Consider the following 17,168-nt stretch of genomic DNA (forward strand, 5'->3'; position numbering starts at 1 on the left):
ACAGCACAGCCTGCTGTAAGTTTTTTAATATGGCAAATATATTCAAATGGATATTTTTAAGAGCATAAAGCAAAATAGAGTTACATATATATAAATATATATATACACACCAATTTTTCCCCCTTTTTGCCTGGCATGGCACTGGACTAACAGTTGCCCCATGCTCCTGCTTTCCAGGGTACCAGGCAGGCCAGGTCACTCAAGTGATGTCCATGTGTTTTAACTGAATGGGTCGCTTATTTCCCGCTGGGACAGCTGCATCCCACCCGCTCACCCATTTGACTTCCTCTACAAGGCTCTTGCCCGTGTGTTTTGCCTAGGGCATCAACATTGCCTTTCCTGGAGCAGCACCGCCTCTACCAGCATGTCCCATTTTTTAAAGCACTTATGGCCCCACTTGGTTACATGATTATCCTGCTGATTCCATCCTTTTTGGTTTTTAGGGACAGATGAGGTTTGTTGCTGGCAGAAGGGCTGCCTGGAGCAAAGCTGTCCCCAGACACTGCGTGGGCACAGCGGGTTCCCGCGAGCGGCACGTGCCCTGGGCTGGCAGCGCCGTTTGCCGAGAGCCTATGGGTGGAAACCACCATCTCTGCTGACTGATGGCTCTGTGCCAGCGCCTGTTCTCACTGCACCCGCGGAAATGTTCTCATCTAACGCGAAGTTAAGCTAATACCCATCTCAGGTCACCGTTAGAGGTGATGATTTTGTTGAGGGTTTTCCTGAGTCAGCCCTGCTCTCTCCCTGGGAGAGTCCTGGGGAGCTTTCTCTGGCAATGTTGTGTTGCTGGGGGTGGGATTGCTGTCAGAGGCTCCCGGAGGGCATGTGGAGTGATCATGCACCCCAAGTCCCCAGCAGCTGCCTCTTTGGCAGATTTCCCATTTGGTTTTATATGGGAAAATGCATTTACAGAGACCTGAGGCAGGGCCAACAGGATTGAAGTCTTCCTGACAGCAAGAATTCCCAGCTCTGTCCCAGCTGGAACATGTGTCAACCCCTGAATTTTTAATGAGCTTTGGTAGAATTGAATTGTGACAGCTGGGAAGGGTTGGGCGCCTTGCCCAGGCTACCGCCAGCCAGGGACAGCTCAGCATCTGTGGGGCTTCTGCTGGAATTGTGTCTGGGCTGGGCATGGATCTGGCACGAGTCAGCCATGCAGGGAGATGGTGCATGGGTAGGGTTGGGTGTCATGAGGATCTTTCTCAAAGCCCATCTCCAGCCACAGAGCTTTCCAGGAGGCAGAAAAGGAGATGCATTAAGCTTGAGGGTTGTGATGGGGTGCAGGAGGAGAAATTTTGGTGTTAGGGGCAAAATCTGAAGTGCTTTTGTAGTTAGGAAGTGAGGAAGTCTGGTTTCATGGACTCCCGTAAGACCTGAATCTGCTCTGTATAATTTAATCCCAAAGTGAGATGTAGGGGAGCCTTACAGGTCCCTGGCCAGCTGGAGCACAAGCGTTTCCTGAAGCCTGTTTGTTTCTCAGGCTTTTAATTCTGAAGGACTCATGTTTCCTCTCTGCCACAGGTGCAGATAATGGTGATGTTACAAGTTACAGACACCCTCTGGCAAGGAATTAATCGTGGAGCCTCAGTGTCACTCATCAGGGCGCTGGCAGGACTTGGCCCTTGCTTGCAGGGTGATGTTGAAGGTGAGGAGATGAGTCTGGCCAAAGCCTTTAAGAAGGGCCAAATGTGGAGGGAGCTTCTGCAGCCCTAGAAATGCATGAAGACCAAGCTTTGAGGGGCTCCAGCTCTTCCCTTTCAACCTTTGCTCATTAAATAAATACTTGTCATGCCTTGGCATGGGAGTCATTATGATGCCTTAAGAGGCTACCTAGAACAGAGGCTAGACAGTATTAAAGGAATAGCTATTTATTAGAAAGGCCTTCAAAGGATACACTTTGGATACACAAAGGGCCTGGCCGTGGCTCCAGCCAAGATGAACGACAGGTCACGAGTTTTTACACTTTTATAAGTTTTGATCCATTTCCATATTGGAGTTAATTGTCCCATTACAGCTTTAGGTTGTGAAGTCCCATCCTCCCAGTTTGCTCTCCTCAGTTCTCTGTTTATACTTTGTGGGCCTGAATCTGCAATGGTGTCCTTGGTTCTCAGGCTGGAAAAGGATTGTTTTGTCTGACCAAACTGTGATGAGAACTTGCTAACACTTTATATGACGTTCAGAGTTATACACTAATGCAGTACAGAATCTGGAAAATATGAAAGCTAAAACTTAAGGTGTCAGTTAGGTGGAGGAGATGTTACACAGCTCAGCTGCCAGTGCAGAATTGGGATTCTTGGCACAGGACTTCATGGGAAGGATCCTGGCATGACCATGAGATACTGTCTTCTCTTCCCCTGGTTCTGTGCCACTCACTGTGTGCATCACTCATGAGGAATGAGGCTGTGTGAAGAGAAACACAGCATCCCTGTTAGTATCCTCCTACTATTAAAATGATGGGTGCAGCCCGATGAGTGCCTTCAATCTCCTTGCAGTGGTTTCAGGCACTGTCAGGAAGGTCATGGAGGAAATTCTCCATTAGACACACTGTCTTCTTTCCCCTCCCCTGAAAAAGAAATGATTTTATTAACAAAGTTATCATTTTCTTTTATTTAATTATATCAATGAATGGGTAAGATTATAGAATATCCTTATTTTTCTAAATGCTGTAATTACGGCACAAGTGGACTTGGCTGTTCAGTGGTCCAGCAAGGAGAAAGGTAAAGCTGCTGAGAGGACTATGAGCTGATGTTGGAGACAGCCTCAGCAGTGCTGCCTTAAGCTGTCTCACAGGCTTCTAGATGGCCTTTCCATCCAACTTTTTACCAAAACCACTATTTCTAACACTATGCTGTAGCACTGCAGGACTTGAGGATCTCTCAGACCTTGCAGACCAGAAGCTCTGCATGGATACCTTGAGAACTGCTGCTAGGGATATTTCTCTGATTTATGCCATGGGTCTCAGGCTTAGCTTGTCTCAAGAAGCCAAGAAAAAGCCCCAAACAAGGTGTGGGACTTGGATTCAGCCTTTTCACACATGATGCTTATGTGATTGAATTTTGAAGCTTGCACTGTTGTGAATCAGGTTTTCTGGATGCTTGTGTTTGTACATGCTGTCCTCTGTCAGACTGTAATGCTGGTGGGTCTGTTTTTAACCACTTTTCTAATTGCTAATTGGTATGAACTGTAACATGTATCACCTTGATTGAGATAAAATTTTGGAAAACAAAAAGAAGTTTAACTATGTCCATTTGTACCAAGTTGGTGGGGCTGGTGGTTCAGGGGGATTGGGGCTTTTCTTACCCTGGTCTTCACTAAATCAGGGTGAAGATTGTTGTTTTACTTAAAGCTTGCAGCCTGCAGTTTTTTGGTATATTTTAAAAGGAAAAACTGGCAGTAACTTCACTCTTGTTTGCCGTGGTGGCAGAGAATCCCAATGCGTTCAGGATTGTCCTGCCTTAGGTCCTGACAGCAGAGACTAGCTGTGCCTCAGGGCTGGCCAGGAAAAGGCCGTGTCCAGGTGGACCCCAGTGTTGTGTCAGCCCCAAGGAGTGGGGACCACACACACCTGTAGAGTCGTGGCCCTATTTCCACTGACATTCACCCCCAAAAAGGTTTATCAACACTGAGTCTGGGGACTTGCTAGTCCATGATGCTCTCAAAGGACACACACTTCAAGAATGTAGGGGATGAGCAAGAGGAGCCTGTTCTCAGCTTCCCTTGGGCTCTCCAGAAGGTCCTTCTGACTGTCCTCACTGTCCCCATGGTTCCCTTTTCCAGATGGCATTGACAGCGTGGATGGAGTAGATATTTGTGGCTATGGGAAGGCCAGGAATGGAGCATGTGAGACTCATTTAGGAGCCTGCCTTGCCCCACATCACCCTCTTTGCCCCAAATAATGTTTTTCATTCCCTTTCCATTGTTACCACATAAACCATAGCTGCCTTATGCCATTGGGCATCACTAGCAGTGGCCAACCCATACAGCATGGCTTGAGGGTTGAGAGGGACTTCACTTCCCTCCTTTTGCAATAAAAGACATTTTCCCAATGCTTTTCCTTTGACTTCTTCCTTGGGCGTAAGTGCCATCCATACACTTGGCTGATGACCACATGGGGGATGAAGCTGGCACTGCTGAAAACCTTCAGGCGAGCTGATAACTTAGAGCCCTCACAGCCTTGCAGGAGACCCTCAGTGATACAGAGGTCCTCCTAGAATTGGAGCTTTGGGTTTGAGTTTGATTTACATCCTCACAAAACCTGGTGCTGCACGTAGACTGCGTGTCTGAGGCTCACCATGGGCATGGGGGCAGTGAGTGGGGTCAGCTCTGTGCTGGGTCTCAGCTACATGGCCATGCTTGAAGACACATCCACAGCTGTGCATTGCACAGGCAGGAGTGTTAGTGGCAAAATCCAAACCCCAGAGGAGCTACAGCAGGAGCCCAATTTGTTGCAAACTGGATTTCAAGGAGGTGCCTGTGGGTGATAGCAGAGCAGTGGCTGCTGGCCCAGGAGACCTGAGCTGTGAGCGTGTCCACGCCTGCCTGAAATCACAGCTTTGATTAAAAGTAAGAAAAAGCCAACAGGCAGGCAGAGCCCGAGGCTGGGGGTTACTGTGGTGAAAAGACAAACTGACAGCAGCAGAGCTCCTTCGGGCACATGGCCAGGCTGGTAGCCTCAGAAAAAAGCACAGCCTCCTCAATCCAGGCAGGAGCTGCCAGCCTGAAGGTCCCTTGTGCCAGGAGAGCCATGAAGATGGTTTGTGCTGACACAAAACCCCAGAGGCCAAGTAGAGAAAAACAGATTTTTATTTGTTTGGGTTTTTTGTTTTGCCTGTAGGGCTGGGTGTTTTTCAGCTCAGCAGTCATCAAAGAGGGCAGTAAACTTCCCCTGCCAAAAAACAGGCAGCCTGTGGTGAGCCAGGTTCTGTAGGAGAGTCTCATGTCACCAGCACCTCCAGCAAAGAGCACGTGCACAGCACTGGGAGTGTAAAAAATCAACCAGGACTGAAGCTTAGCAAGGCAAACAAGATGTCCCTCCAACAGCACACATCCACTATGTGTCAGGGGCGGGGAGAGGTGGCTGTGGTGCCACCTGCTCACAGGATGCCTCCAGCACCTGTCCCCTGTGGCTTCCTGTGGCTCAGCTGGGCAGCAGGGAAAGCACTGAGGGACAGATTGGAAGGGGATGGGGGGGACATTTTTGCAGCCATGGGACCAGACATCCCATATCACCCCCAGGGTTTGAAGGAAGTCTCGGTGTTGTCTGTTTTTCTCCCCATCAGCCTGGGGTGCAGGTGGGTGGCAGAGCTGTGTGCATGCTGAGCACATGGATCACAGGGGCAGAGGTACTATATGAGGGTGATGGAGTCTGGCTCTCTCCTCTCTCAGCACTGTGGGCATGAGCTTTGCAGAAAAAATTTTTTTAAGTGCAGGAACAACATCCAGAGGAATTTTGCTGGGCCGCCCTGGGGCCCTCTGGTTCCCCCAAGACGAATATGGGGAACTATTTGGAGCTTTGTGGCCGCAAATGTAGAAACACTTTCTCAGACTTGGGGAAGATGCCACATTGGAAACTACCTGGGAGAAAGCCTGTGGTAAGGATTCAGTGGTGTCCTGTTAACCCTGAGCTCAACTGCCAGACTGAACATTGCTTTCCCTTTCACATCCCTCTGAGGACAACCTCAGAGTGCTTTCTGTAAAAAAAAAAAGTACTTTGCTGCAGCTGCCTCTTTCACTAAGCACATGAAATTTTCAATGTCCCAGGGGATCATCTGTGAAACTGGGTAACAAAGGAGACCATGTAATTGCCTTTAGACAGAGGAAGCGTGCACGGCAGTTCTTGGTGGGAAAAGATTATGAGCAGAGACTGTGTTTCTGTCCATTACACTTGTCACAATGCAGTAACAAAGACACCCATCCAATACATTTTAATAAATTATTGTAGAATTGCCACACAGAACAGAGGTCTCAGTGTTTCCTTCAAATTGCACTCTGAAATATTGCTGCATTAGAAATTAGGAAAATTCCCATGTTATTAAAGCCACTAGTAAACTAATCATCAATTTCACAGCTGAAGAGAAGCCTGTTAGGAAACCGAGAGGAAATAGGCAACTTCGTCCAGGTCAACAGGATAGTCGGTGAGCAGCACTGGGGTCTTCTCAAAGAGCTCCCCCTTGTAGCTGCGCCACTTGCCCGCTGGCAGGTAGACATCGCGCTCCTGCTTGCCCATCTCCAGCACAGGAGCCACCATCAGGGTGTCCCCGATGAGGAACTGGGAGTCGATGCGGTGAGTGGCCTCGTCGCGGGGCGAGATCCACCAGATGGGGCGGATGATGGGGTCGCCTGTGTCAGTGACCTCCCCCGCCAGCTCCAGCAGCAGCGGGGCCACCAGGGACTCGTGGAGCTGCGTGAACTTCTGGGCGATCTCCACCACCTCCTTGTCGTAGAGCCACGGCGGGATGGAGAACTGCATGGAGGGCATGAAGGCCGACAGCTCCAGCCAGCGCACATACAGCTCCCGGTTGGGGATCTCCGCCGCCCCCTCCGTCTTGTTGGGGAGGAAGTTTCCTCCAATCATATCTGGCAGTACAAAGGGGTAGCCCAGCATGCTGATGGTGAGGACAGTGGGAATGAGGGACTTGAGGCCCAGCTCGTAGCCCCAGACAGAGTCACGGTCAATGATGCGGAAGAAGCAGGAGATGTTCTGTGACTGGTAGCCCACACGCACCTCGGCCAGCTCGTAGAAGGGGATGGCCATCTCCGTGTAGCGCCGGGACCAGATGCTGGGGTCCGACAGCGGGCGGAAGGTGCTGAACTGCTTGGGCAGGTAGCTGGTCTCACCCGCGTCAAACTTGAAGGACGAGATGCCGTACTTGTGCCGCAGCTGGCGCAGGTGGCTCTGGAACCAGTCACGCGCTGCTGGGTTGGTGAAGTCCAGGATGGCCCCGATGCCGTTCCACCACTCCACCATGGCCGGCAGCCGCCCCGAGGGCTCCTTGATGAACAGCTGACGCTCAATCCCCACTTCATAATTGGGTGAATCTACGTGTGTAAATGGATGAATCCACAGAGTGACCTTAAAGCCATCTTCCCTCAGCTTTGCAAACATCTCTGTTACGTTGGGGAACTTGACAGGGTCAAAGTCAAAGTCTCCATAGGCCTGGGTGTACATGTCATCAATCTCTATGTGACTGCAGTTAAAATGGTATTTCTTTACGTCTCTTGCAAAATTTAGAACTTTATCCTGGTTTATGTCTTTTTTGTAGAGGGCCCATGTGGACCATATGGGGTAGCGGAAGGCGTTCTCAGCAGGGATCTTGGAGGGCTTGTTGAAGTACCTGCGCACCATGTACTTGTGGATGGAGGTGATGTCGGAGCCCACGCAGACGCGGTAGCTGAGCTCGGGGAAGGGCTGCTGGCCCGGCGGGGGCTTGTAGGGCGAGTCCTTGTAGCGGGCCTGGAAGAAGAGGGCGCGCTCGGTGGCGTTGAAGCCCAGGTGGAAGGGCACGGAGTCGTTGATCTTGATGGCCGCCGCCTTGGAGGAGAGCCAGTAGCGCTCCAGGATGCCGCCAAAGCTGTCGCGGAAGGAGTAGACGTCGCTGGTGACGTAGGGCACGGGCTCCTGGTAGCCGGCCAGGCGGATGGGCCAGTGCTGGATGCTCATCTCCGAGCCCCCGTACCAGTGGGCGTCCTCCCAGAACATGGTGTGCTCCACGGCCGGGCCGGCCGCCAGCTCCTCCCAGCGCACGCGGTAGCACATCACCGTGTCCTTGGGCTTCACCGTCTGGATGAAGAAGTTGAGCGGGCCCCGGCTGGAGCGCGAGCAGCTCAGGATCTCGCCCTCCTTGGAGCACGACTCCAGGTCCAGGCTGCCCGAGCGGAAGGCCAGCCGGAACACCACCTCACCGTGCTGGTTGCGGATGACGAAGCCGTCCGCCCGCAGGTCCATCAGCTCCGTCTTGAGCCGCTCCGCCTTCCGCAGGGACACCGTGTAGTAGCACCAGGCCACCACCGCAGCGATGAACAGCATGAGGCCCAGCAGGATGGTGCCCAGCATGGGCCTCAGCTCCTTGGAAGGCTTCACTGGTGTTACATTGTCAGTCAAGTGCAATTCTTTGGCACCCTCCTTTGGAAAGTTTCCCTGCTTTCCCAAGCGGTGGGTAATCCGAGTGTCCATTGTCCCTTTGCAGCCTCAACACTTGGTTAGCAACTTTTTTGCCGAATCCTTTTACTCCAGCTGGTGAAGAAAAAATCCAAGATGTTGCATGAAGCTATTCTCAATGTCCTTTCCAAAGCTTGGCTGCTCACACCTGCAATGGTTTTTCATAAAACAGAGAGTCATAAACACCAAAAAGCCCAATTAAATCTTGCTGAGGGCCACAGCTCCTCTGCTCTGTCTGCAGCCTCCCTGCCCTCCGTCTCTGGCTCACTTTGCTCTGCAGTGGCAGCCTGCTCACTGGCAGCTGTGTTGAGGTTTTTTGGAGCATGTCTGTGCCAGGATTCCTATGACCCTCTCTTGGCTGCAACCTCGCTCTGTCCCACAGAGCAAGGATGAAGGGATGAAAGTCAGACTAGAGCCTGGAGGGGCCAGGGCAAGGGGCTGGTGCCTGAGCATACAAGCTGGACATCACAGGCTGATATGTGTTTACATTAATTATGAGCCCTGCTGGATTTTCTCTCCTGCCCACAACCTCCCTGCATCAAACACAGGCAGAGAAATGCTGCGCTGAATTTTCCATCCCCCACCTGCTGCTCCCCACCAGACTCCCAGGGATGCAGCTGGCAAAAGATGTTTTATCTCCCTGCACTTTGCTCCTTCCCTGAACTGCATGGGGATGTGGGGGTGTGGGGATGTGTTTTTCTTTCCCTTCAACTGCCTGCCCTGCTACCTATTCCAAAGTCCTCACCCCAGGAAAGCCCCTCTGGCCCTTGCAGGGGAAAAAGGGAATCTTCCACTACATCTCTGTCTCTGTTTTTTATTATCATTCAGTTCTCCTAATTTATTACAACTTGGTAGCTGCTGGGCTTATGCCAGGCAAGATGCTGTACTGCAGTGGAACTGGAAGATGTTTTGGTACACTGTATGAGGATAGGTGTACTAAATTGAAGTTGTTGCAAGACCAGGACTACATCAAAACCTTTGTTTTGCTGAGAAATGCACAGAAGGTGACGTGTTCCAGCTGCATCAAGCATCACCAAGCCAGCTAATGCAGCAAAGTCGAGTACCTATTGCCAACAAAAACAGAGGCGGGAGAAACTGAGGCTGCAGGCTTGAGGCAGTGCATTCTGTGCAACCAGGTTTGTGGCTCCCCTGGCCCCTTCCTGGGATCTGTGTGATCTGACAGGATGAAAACTTGCAGGAGCAGCCTATATGGAGAGAGGGAAAAGGAGCCAGCTTGCTCATCTGATCTGTGCCCAGCAATAAATGCCTGGGTGTATTTACCCGTGTCACTATGACATCGGTGTCTAAATATACAGAGATGATAAGCCACCCAGGGAGCCATTAAAAATGCCAGAGGTCAACACACTTTGAATCGATCACAGCAGATCCCAAACCACCCAAATTAACTGCCTGGTTAGTTTTTGAAAAGCGTTCTCAGGATGAGAGAGACTTAGCTGAGAAAAAGAGCTGGAGTGGATAAAAGTGTTCTCAGGCAAGCCCTGGCCGGGTCAGGAGGGTAAGAAAAGGAAGGTTATTGCTGCCCCAAAGAGATGGTGATCCAGGACAGGGTGGTTTTGGGGAGCAGGTTGGATTACACATGCTCAGGGCACTCTGCCAGCCCCAAAGTGCTCAGGGCTGGCAGCCTCCCAGCGCTGGCCTGGCTCCTGACACGGCTCTGCAGCTCCGGCCAGGGCGGTTTCCAGCGAAACCCTCGTGTTTTTGCAAAACAACATTTTCACTTTGAAGGTGTTATTGTGTGCTGGGTCAGTCCTCAGTTGCTGATGGAGGAGCTTTCTTCCTCTTCTTCCTTCCTCCTTTCACTGGCCCAGCAGCCTGAGGACAGGACTTCCCTTTATGACAAGTTGCACCATTTTCCAGGGTGAAAAAATAAGAAATGGAAATTGCTTTTTTCTTCTTTCTTTTTTCTTCTGTCTTTTTTCTTCTGTCTTTTTTTCTTTTTTCTCTTTCTTTTTTCTTTTTTTTTTATATTAAGCAACACATTAAAAACCTCAAAACACGTGGACATCATGACTCAAAAATCTGTCCAAGAATAAAGGATGTGAGGGAAGTTTGCAAGCTTTTTATGCAGTAATTTGACTCCCAGTGAGTTGATTTAAATCCCTTGATTTCCCCAGGAGCAGAAGATCGGGGCAGAAAAATCAAATACAAGCAAGCTGGAACTCCTGAGCCAAGCCATCCTGTCTCCAGGGTTTTTTTGGGTTTTCCTCACTCCTATGATGTTGTGGGATGCTATATATATACCCCAGCCCTTCCCCTCACAGAGAAGAGGTGAAATGTGAGTTGTCAGTGGGGACAGCAGGCACTGGTGCTCCTGAAGGCAATCCTGAAATTGGGATTCCTAGCATAGATTCCACCAGGGTAGAAGAGCTTCTGAAGCTGCACTCCCATCCTTTAAAGCTTATGTCTCCAGAAAGCATTAAACATCTGCTGGCCTAGCCTGAGTGATGCCCAGGGCTGATGAGAAGCACTTTTGCTAAGGGGTGCACAGATGTGATCCAGAGCCCAGATCCAGCCCTATCCTTGCTCCATCCATGGGGTTATGGCATCAGAGACCCTTGCCTGGGAATATTTAGCTGGTCCTTGCAGAGCCTCTGTGCTCTGGTGAGTGCTTTGTTAAGCCCCCCGGAGTGCAAGTGCTCCCAAGGCAGGCTCTGCTGAATTCTCCCACAGTGCCCTGGAAGCCAGATATCCCCGGGACACCAGCACTGCTGTGTTATATTTGGGCTGCTTTATCAGGTGCTAATCAGGTATGGATCTGGGCCTGTCTGTCGCCCAGAAAGAAGCCAAGATTCCTCACCCCAAGGATCTTAGCAGCACCTAGCATGCACAGATTAAACATTGACATAGCTGTGATAAGCCGAAAATGAGCCAGGACTTCAGACCCTCTTATAGCTGAACGGGAGCTTCAAGGGTTTCAAGTGACGAAACACAAATCAGCCAGCTCAAAGGGCAGCTGCACACCTAAACCCCTTATGCACTGACCCTCAGAGTCTCCTTCCCCCAGACCAAATTTATCCCTAGAACCTCCCCCAGTCTCCTGGCACCTGTGTCACAAAGTTTGTCAGGTCTCTATTCAGGAATCACAGCTATGTGATTCCTGAATCCTCAGATTTTCAGCATTCTAAGACTCTGAGGCTACCTCAGTTGGTGAGGTAGCTAAGAGCACCAAGATCATGATTTTGATCCCTGTATGAGCACCAAGATCATGATTTTGATCCCTGTATGGGCCACACACTTAAGAATTGGACTAAAGGATGATCCCTGAGAGTCACATCCAACTCAGAATATTCTGTGATTCTGTATATGTTTACCTTCCTGGTGGTTCAGGGAGAGCATCACTCTTTAAAGAACCCATCAGGAAAAAATTCTTCCTTTAAACAGAATGGCAGTTTTCTATATTGACGTTCCTTTTACAGGTTATCAAACACTTAGTCACTATCAGGTGCTTTTAGGGAGATTATACAACATGTCCTAACAGAAAGAGCCATAGGTAGCTAAACATAATAAGCCATAAACAAACTACCGCCCTGTCAAATGCTGCAAGAACTGATTAATCATTTACCAAGCCCTTTTAGACTGTTTAAAATGGACCTTTTTCGCAGAAAAGTCATGCAAAGTAGAAAGCAGTTCCCATTAGCTCTCATTTCCTGCAGCAGCTTGACAAATACGGGTGGTGTATGGGGGATTTATTGACAATAAAGGGACTCAGGGGAAGTTTGCTCACCATTTTTTTCTGTGCATATAGATGGGGTGAGAAAAGAGCTATCTGCTGCCTCTGCAGCTGGGGAGGGAGAGCCAAAGTTATTGTGTGAGCTGCCACAGATTAGCTGCAAGCCTGACAAGGCTTAGCACAAGGTGGAATGGCTGGGGGTGGCTGCAGAGGGTGAAGTGACATTGCTCTGCAGTCCGTGTGGAGCAGGTAGGGACAACAAAATCTCTGGCAGCAGCACACAGTGCTTACAGAACACCTGCAGCAGCACGAACAGGGGGAGAGAAAGGACACAGTCAGAGCCTGTCCCTCAGAGTGGTGCAGGATCGTGCTCCACCTGGAAATACACTCATTTGTGTCCTGGAGCAGGGAGGATACAGCCCTAACGCTGAGTGCACCCCTCACCCCAGGTCTGGGCTTTTAGAAGTGCCCAATAGCTCCAGGGATGGATGGGATGACTCCCTCACTGCTTCAGCCCTTGGCCCGTGGGGATCTCACCCAGCTCCTTGGGCTGGAGCAGCAGTTTGGTTCATATTAACCCCATGCCAGCCACAGAGCCCAACCAGCTGTGAGGCCTGTGCCTGTACCCTGCACATGGAGAGACCTTCACCAGCTCACACCACCAGACAACTCTGAGCAGGCCTGTTTCTGGAAACCATCCTGATTTGGGGGATTCTGCCCTGCTCCCCATGGTTCCTGATGCCTGGGGGGTTTTTGTCCCACCTCAGTGTGAAGGTGGCTGCACAGACATTGCTGGGTTCTGCCTGTACAGAGTGCTGCTGCAAAGCTGATTACCCTGTGCAAGCCTGACAGTGTCATAAACCCCTGGAGCCTTGCAAAGCCAGCTCAGGTCTGGAGCAGTAATATCACCTGAGGTTTTTCCTAATCCAGAGGATTCCAGTCCCTCAGTACTGGGGAAAAAAGGTAGAGTTTGCTGCACAGGTCTTTCATTCCTAATTGCTACGGGAACAGGACCTGGAAGATCCATTCCTGTCTTCTTGCTCAAACTCCTCCTCTGAAGCTGACAGAAAAAAAGTCTTGCAAAATCGACTTTTTTTCCCTGTTCCAGGTCTCTCTCTGACGCCTCAAGATGCACACAGTGTCCATGCACTGCTCCCAGCTGCCAGCAGTGGCCACAGCATCCCTCTGCGGTCTGGGAGCTGCTCTGCCCATATCCTTGGGAAGGAGCTCCATCTGCCGAGCCAGCGGCCCAGGCTGAAACCCAGGGACCACTGCCAGGCCTGCCCCGGGCTGTGGGGTGGCATCTCCCAGGTGGCACGGAGCTCATCAGACCCTATTTACCAGAATCAGTGCTCGTGAGGAACTCCAGGGGGATTTTGAGGTGCCTTCCCCTCAAACAAACCAAACAAAGAGGGATAAGCAAAGCACAGGTGAGGGCAGAAAAGGTCCTTGTGTGCCACAGCTGCAACCATGTGAGCAGTCTGGGGGACTGTGGAAACACAGGAAAATGGGGGAAAAAAAGGGTGCTGTCATCTAAGTCTGCTTTGAATGAAGTCAGTGGGCTGAGCTCATGCCAGGTGAAGGAATGAGCCAGGTACTCACCTGGGGCTCAGCTGGGCTTTCTCCCACTTAGACACAAGCTCAGCTGGCAGCTCCTCTGAGAGACAAAGCTCCTGGGAGCTGCCTGCAATAGCAAAGAGGTAATGAACCTTAATTCTTGAAGGCTTTTCTTGGAGGGGAACTGCTCTTGCTTGCTATTTTCTTGTGACAATGAGTCAGAGCTGCCACGAGGGCAGGACCAGGTGGGCCCTTGAGGGATACTTCAGACCCTGCATGGGTGAAGCTAAGTGCCTGCCAGGGTGAGGGGTCCTGGGCAATACAGCTCCTGCCTGCACCTGTGGGGCTTCTTGTGGCACTGATGCACCCACAGTGGGAGATGAGGCTCTCAGACAGGCTGAGTGCATCTGCTCTGGGCTCCCCACAGACTCATTCTGCTGTTTTTTTATCCCAGACCAGCTCCACTTCCCAGCCATGGGAGTACTTTGGCATGTAAAAATTTCTTTTTCCTTCTTCACTCCTTCTTGGAGATACAGGGCAGGGTCTTTACTGCAGTTATTTTCCTAAACATCTGATGCCATTTGATCTCTATGATCAAAGGTTCCAATGCAGGGAAAACCTGCCAAAGGCCAGAGAGCTGAAAAGAAAGCCAATGAGCATTTTCACCTAGCCCAAAGTATGCTACCTTTGAAGAGAGGAGGATTTCACCTCTAAAATACTGAACAAACTCCCCAGAAGCCCAGTCCTCCTCACTCTGCAGATACAGCCTGAATTTTGCCATTTATTTTCTGGGATAACACTAAGGGTAAAGAATTGATCTCAGATTTTAAGCCTCTTCCTGATGTCTCCAGTGTCACAAAGCACTGTTCAGGCTACAAGGCTGGGGCGAAAGTGTAACGCGTTGTGCTGTCCCTGAGCATCCCACAGGTTTAGGGCTAGCAAAATATTTGTCTCCACTAGCTCTGCCAGCTGGAAAGCAGTGCCTGTCCCACGCCAGACAGGGCTGCAGTTGGTGTGTGGGCAGTGACCCCTGTGTGTGAAGGTGTGGTGGCCAGCACCACACCACAATCTGGAGATGAAGTTTCACTTGATCATTACTTGATTAAATTCACCATGAGCTGCAACCTGATGAGAAAAAGCAATGCACCCATCAGACTGACGATGGAGACAAGAACAAGGCTGCTCCATGGAACTTGGGCTGGCAAGGACTAACTGATGTGGAAATTACGTGACCGAGGGTCAGCAATTGCAGGACTCTCCTGCTCCAGATGAGAGAGGCCACAGCTGGAAAATAGCTTGCTCTGTTCTAGGGACATCCCAGGAAAAGCTGTGAAAACAATTTGAAGAAAGCCTCTGTATGCATGAGGCTAGGCCACTCCCTGAGAAAGCCAGTGTGGTGGGGAAGAATGGACTCTGAAGCTACAGAGTAATTTCATATGCAAGTACTTTCTTGTACCTATAAGAAATCAGGCCTAAGTGGGGTCCTGAAACCCTAAAACATTAGGGTTTCATCACATCTCAGTTGCTAATGTTCAACTGATTCTTTTTTGGTCTGTGCTGACAGGTTGCATTTAGACTGACCACTTTTCTAGACTGACCACTTTTCTCTGGGGCTTAAATATGGCATTGGTTCCTGGTGTGGGCTCTCCTCAGTCTGGTGCCAAGGAGATGCAGTGAAGTGTTTGCATTTTCAGTCCCAGTCAAGTAGCGGAGAACTTAACATCTGCATTTTTTTTAAATTAAAAATGCCTGCAATTTACGACAGTTTGACCTGTTCCCATGGGGGGAAACCCCATAGTAATCACAAAGAAATCAGCTGGTATTTTTCTTATGCAACAGGGCTACAGTCAGAAAAGACCAACCTCACCAGGGCAAGAATTTACCCCAGCCTTCCCCTTTGGTTTATGAATATCCTTTACTATATCCACATCTCATTTGAAGCCAGGTTATCCCCCTGATAGTGGGAAAGCTGGGAGCCATCTTCCCAGAGCTGCACAAAGAGGGAGCTGCATCGTTGCAAGGCCCTGACCTGAGACTATGCCCTTGCATGGACCCCAGTACTGCACTGTTTTTATTTTACACCGTTTTTATTTGGCAGCTTGGCCACTAAAGGAAGCAACTCCCAGCTCTCCAGCTGACTCCTGGTCTCATGGGCAGAGCTGGGAGATGTGACATTGGCGCCATTCAGGACCCCAAAAGTGAAAGTGAACCCATCATTTTTTAAGTGTCTTTATGCAAAAGGCTTAATGGTTTATTATAAGGTGAGAACGACCTCAGCAAACATATGAGACAGACAAGAGCTGAGAGGATGCGGCTGAATGGGAACACCTTGCTAGCAAAATTGTAACTCTCACTTGCCCTGCCACTGTTCACCTGCCAGCCTTTGCTGCTTCTCCTTTGGGAGGGATGTGAGGTTTCCTCTCCATGCAGAGCCCAAGGTGATGCATGAAAAGTCAAATTCAACCCAAGCACCCTCAGAATGATGATCAGGGTAAACACACAGCAGGAGCCTGCTCCCCCATCCAGGAGCTCAACCCCCCCTTCCATCTCTCTCCTAGGCTCTAGGACAGCCACAGCTGGTTTGTGAGGCTTTATCTCTGCTATAACTTTATCTCTGCTATAACGAGCTATAACTCTGCCTAAAATCCTCCTGGCAGGAATAATTCTCTCTAAAGAGAGACTGACCCTGTGACAGCACGGCCAAGTGCAGGCTTTCAGCAGACACATCCCACGCCCCTCCAAGCACTCCTGCTGAACTTTGCTTTTTTTTTGCCAGGCCAGCCCTGCATCCCCCTGTGCTCCCAGCCCTGGCAAAGGCAGGGCCAGCCTGCTTGGCATGCTGTGTCACTGCTGGGAGCAATCCCTGCTGCTAGGCAGCCGAGCCCGGCGGCCACGAGCATCCCGGTCCAGCGTCCCCCCCGGCCTGGCTCGTCATATGATTTCTCCTAAGGGACAACTGCTGAGCAGGACTGTGTCTCCGAGCCGATCCTCTGCTGATAAGCCAGCTGCCAAGCCTCCACTGCTGAGACAAAAGAGTTTTTCTCTTCCCAGCAGGGTTTTTCTGCTGTGAATGACAGAGAAAGGGGTAAAAGTGAGCTGCCTGGCACTCCTCGTGGGCGAGAGGCTTTGGGGGCTCCTTGTCCCCCGCTGTGCTGGCAGACCATGGAACTCTTCAGGCTGAGCCTGGGCTGCATTTGCCTCCTTCCTTGGCTTGAGGGTAAGTTTCTCCTCTTTTGGGGTAGCTGTGAAGTGGGAAGAGAGCTGCCTCCCGGGTTTTAACCTGCCTTCCTGCTGAACTGTTGCTTGGGCTGCAAAGCTCAAGAACCCACCAGCTGTAGAACAAGTGCCAACAGGCACAATCAGGGCAGCATTTAAATGGGATTGAACACAGGGGTACAGAAGAGTGAGGGACAGGCTGGCAAGGTGCTGGGATGGCTGGGCCAGGGACACCGTGGCATCATGCTGGCAGCTTTTATGAAGAGCTTTTAAGCTGCTGAGAGTAGAGGATGAATAAACCTGCTCAGGGTGGGAGGCAGGCACTAAGTGACCTCCTAAGCACTAATGTTCCTCCCGGTCCCAGCTGCTCCTTCCCAGCAGAAGTGAGTGAGCTCAGAGCATGCTAGAAGCATGGCAGAGGGTGGTGGGAAGTGCAGAAGTATTTGTCCTGCTCCTGTGGTGGTCGGCTGGGAGCGGGATGTGCTGGGGAGCTGCAGAGTCTGCACTGCTCATCTCCATGGAGCAAAATTGGTAGCAGCTCATGTT

At 50.6% G+C, this 17,168-nt stretch overlaps 2 protein-coding genes across 4 annotated transcripts in view; one reads left to right on the top strand and one right to left on the bottom strand.

The window, feature by feature from the left end:
- Positions 1–17,168, bottom strand: part of LOC131095862 (myogenesis-regulating glycosidase-like) — an 18,490-nt gene continuing 1,322 nt past the window's right edge. Inside the window, exon 2 of one of the 2 annotated variants that reach the window (XR_009115924.1) lies at positions 1–2,563. Coding sequence is in view for 1 of the 2 variants with exons in the window: in XM_058043988.1 (XP_057899971.1) it covers positions 6,083–8,173 (2,091 nt within the window). In the remaining variant the exon portion in view is untranslated. Of the gene's footprint in view, positions 2,564–5,768; positions 8,307–17,168 lie in introns of those variants that run through there. The other variant, XM_058043988.1, reaches the window with a different exon arrangement.
- Positions 16,363–17,168, top strand: part of LOC131095864 (uncharacterized) — a 13,118-nt gene continuing 12,312 nt past the window's right edge. For both annotated transcript variants that reach the window (XM_058043991.1, XM_058043992.1), the window contains exon 1: positions 16,363–16,623. In XM_058043991.1, the coding sequence (XP_057899974.1) occupies positions 16,569–16,623 (55 nt within the window). In that variant the 5' untranslated portion in view covers positions 16,363–16,568. The remainder of the gene's footprint in view (positions 16,624–17,168) is intronic.

This window comes from Melospiza georgiana, chromosome Z, assembly GCF_028018845.1.
Source record: "Melospiza georgiana isolate bMelGeo1 chromosome Z, bMelGeo1.pri, whole genome shotgun sequence".
NCBI lineage: Eukaryota > Metazoa > Chordata > Aves > Passeriformes > Passerellidae > Melospiza > Melospiza georgiana.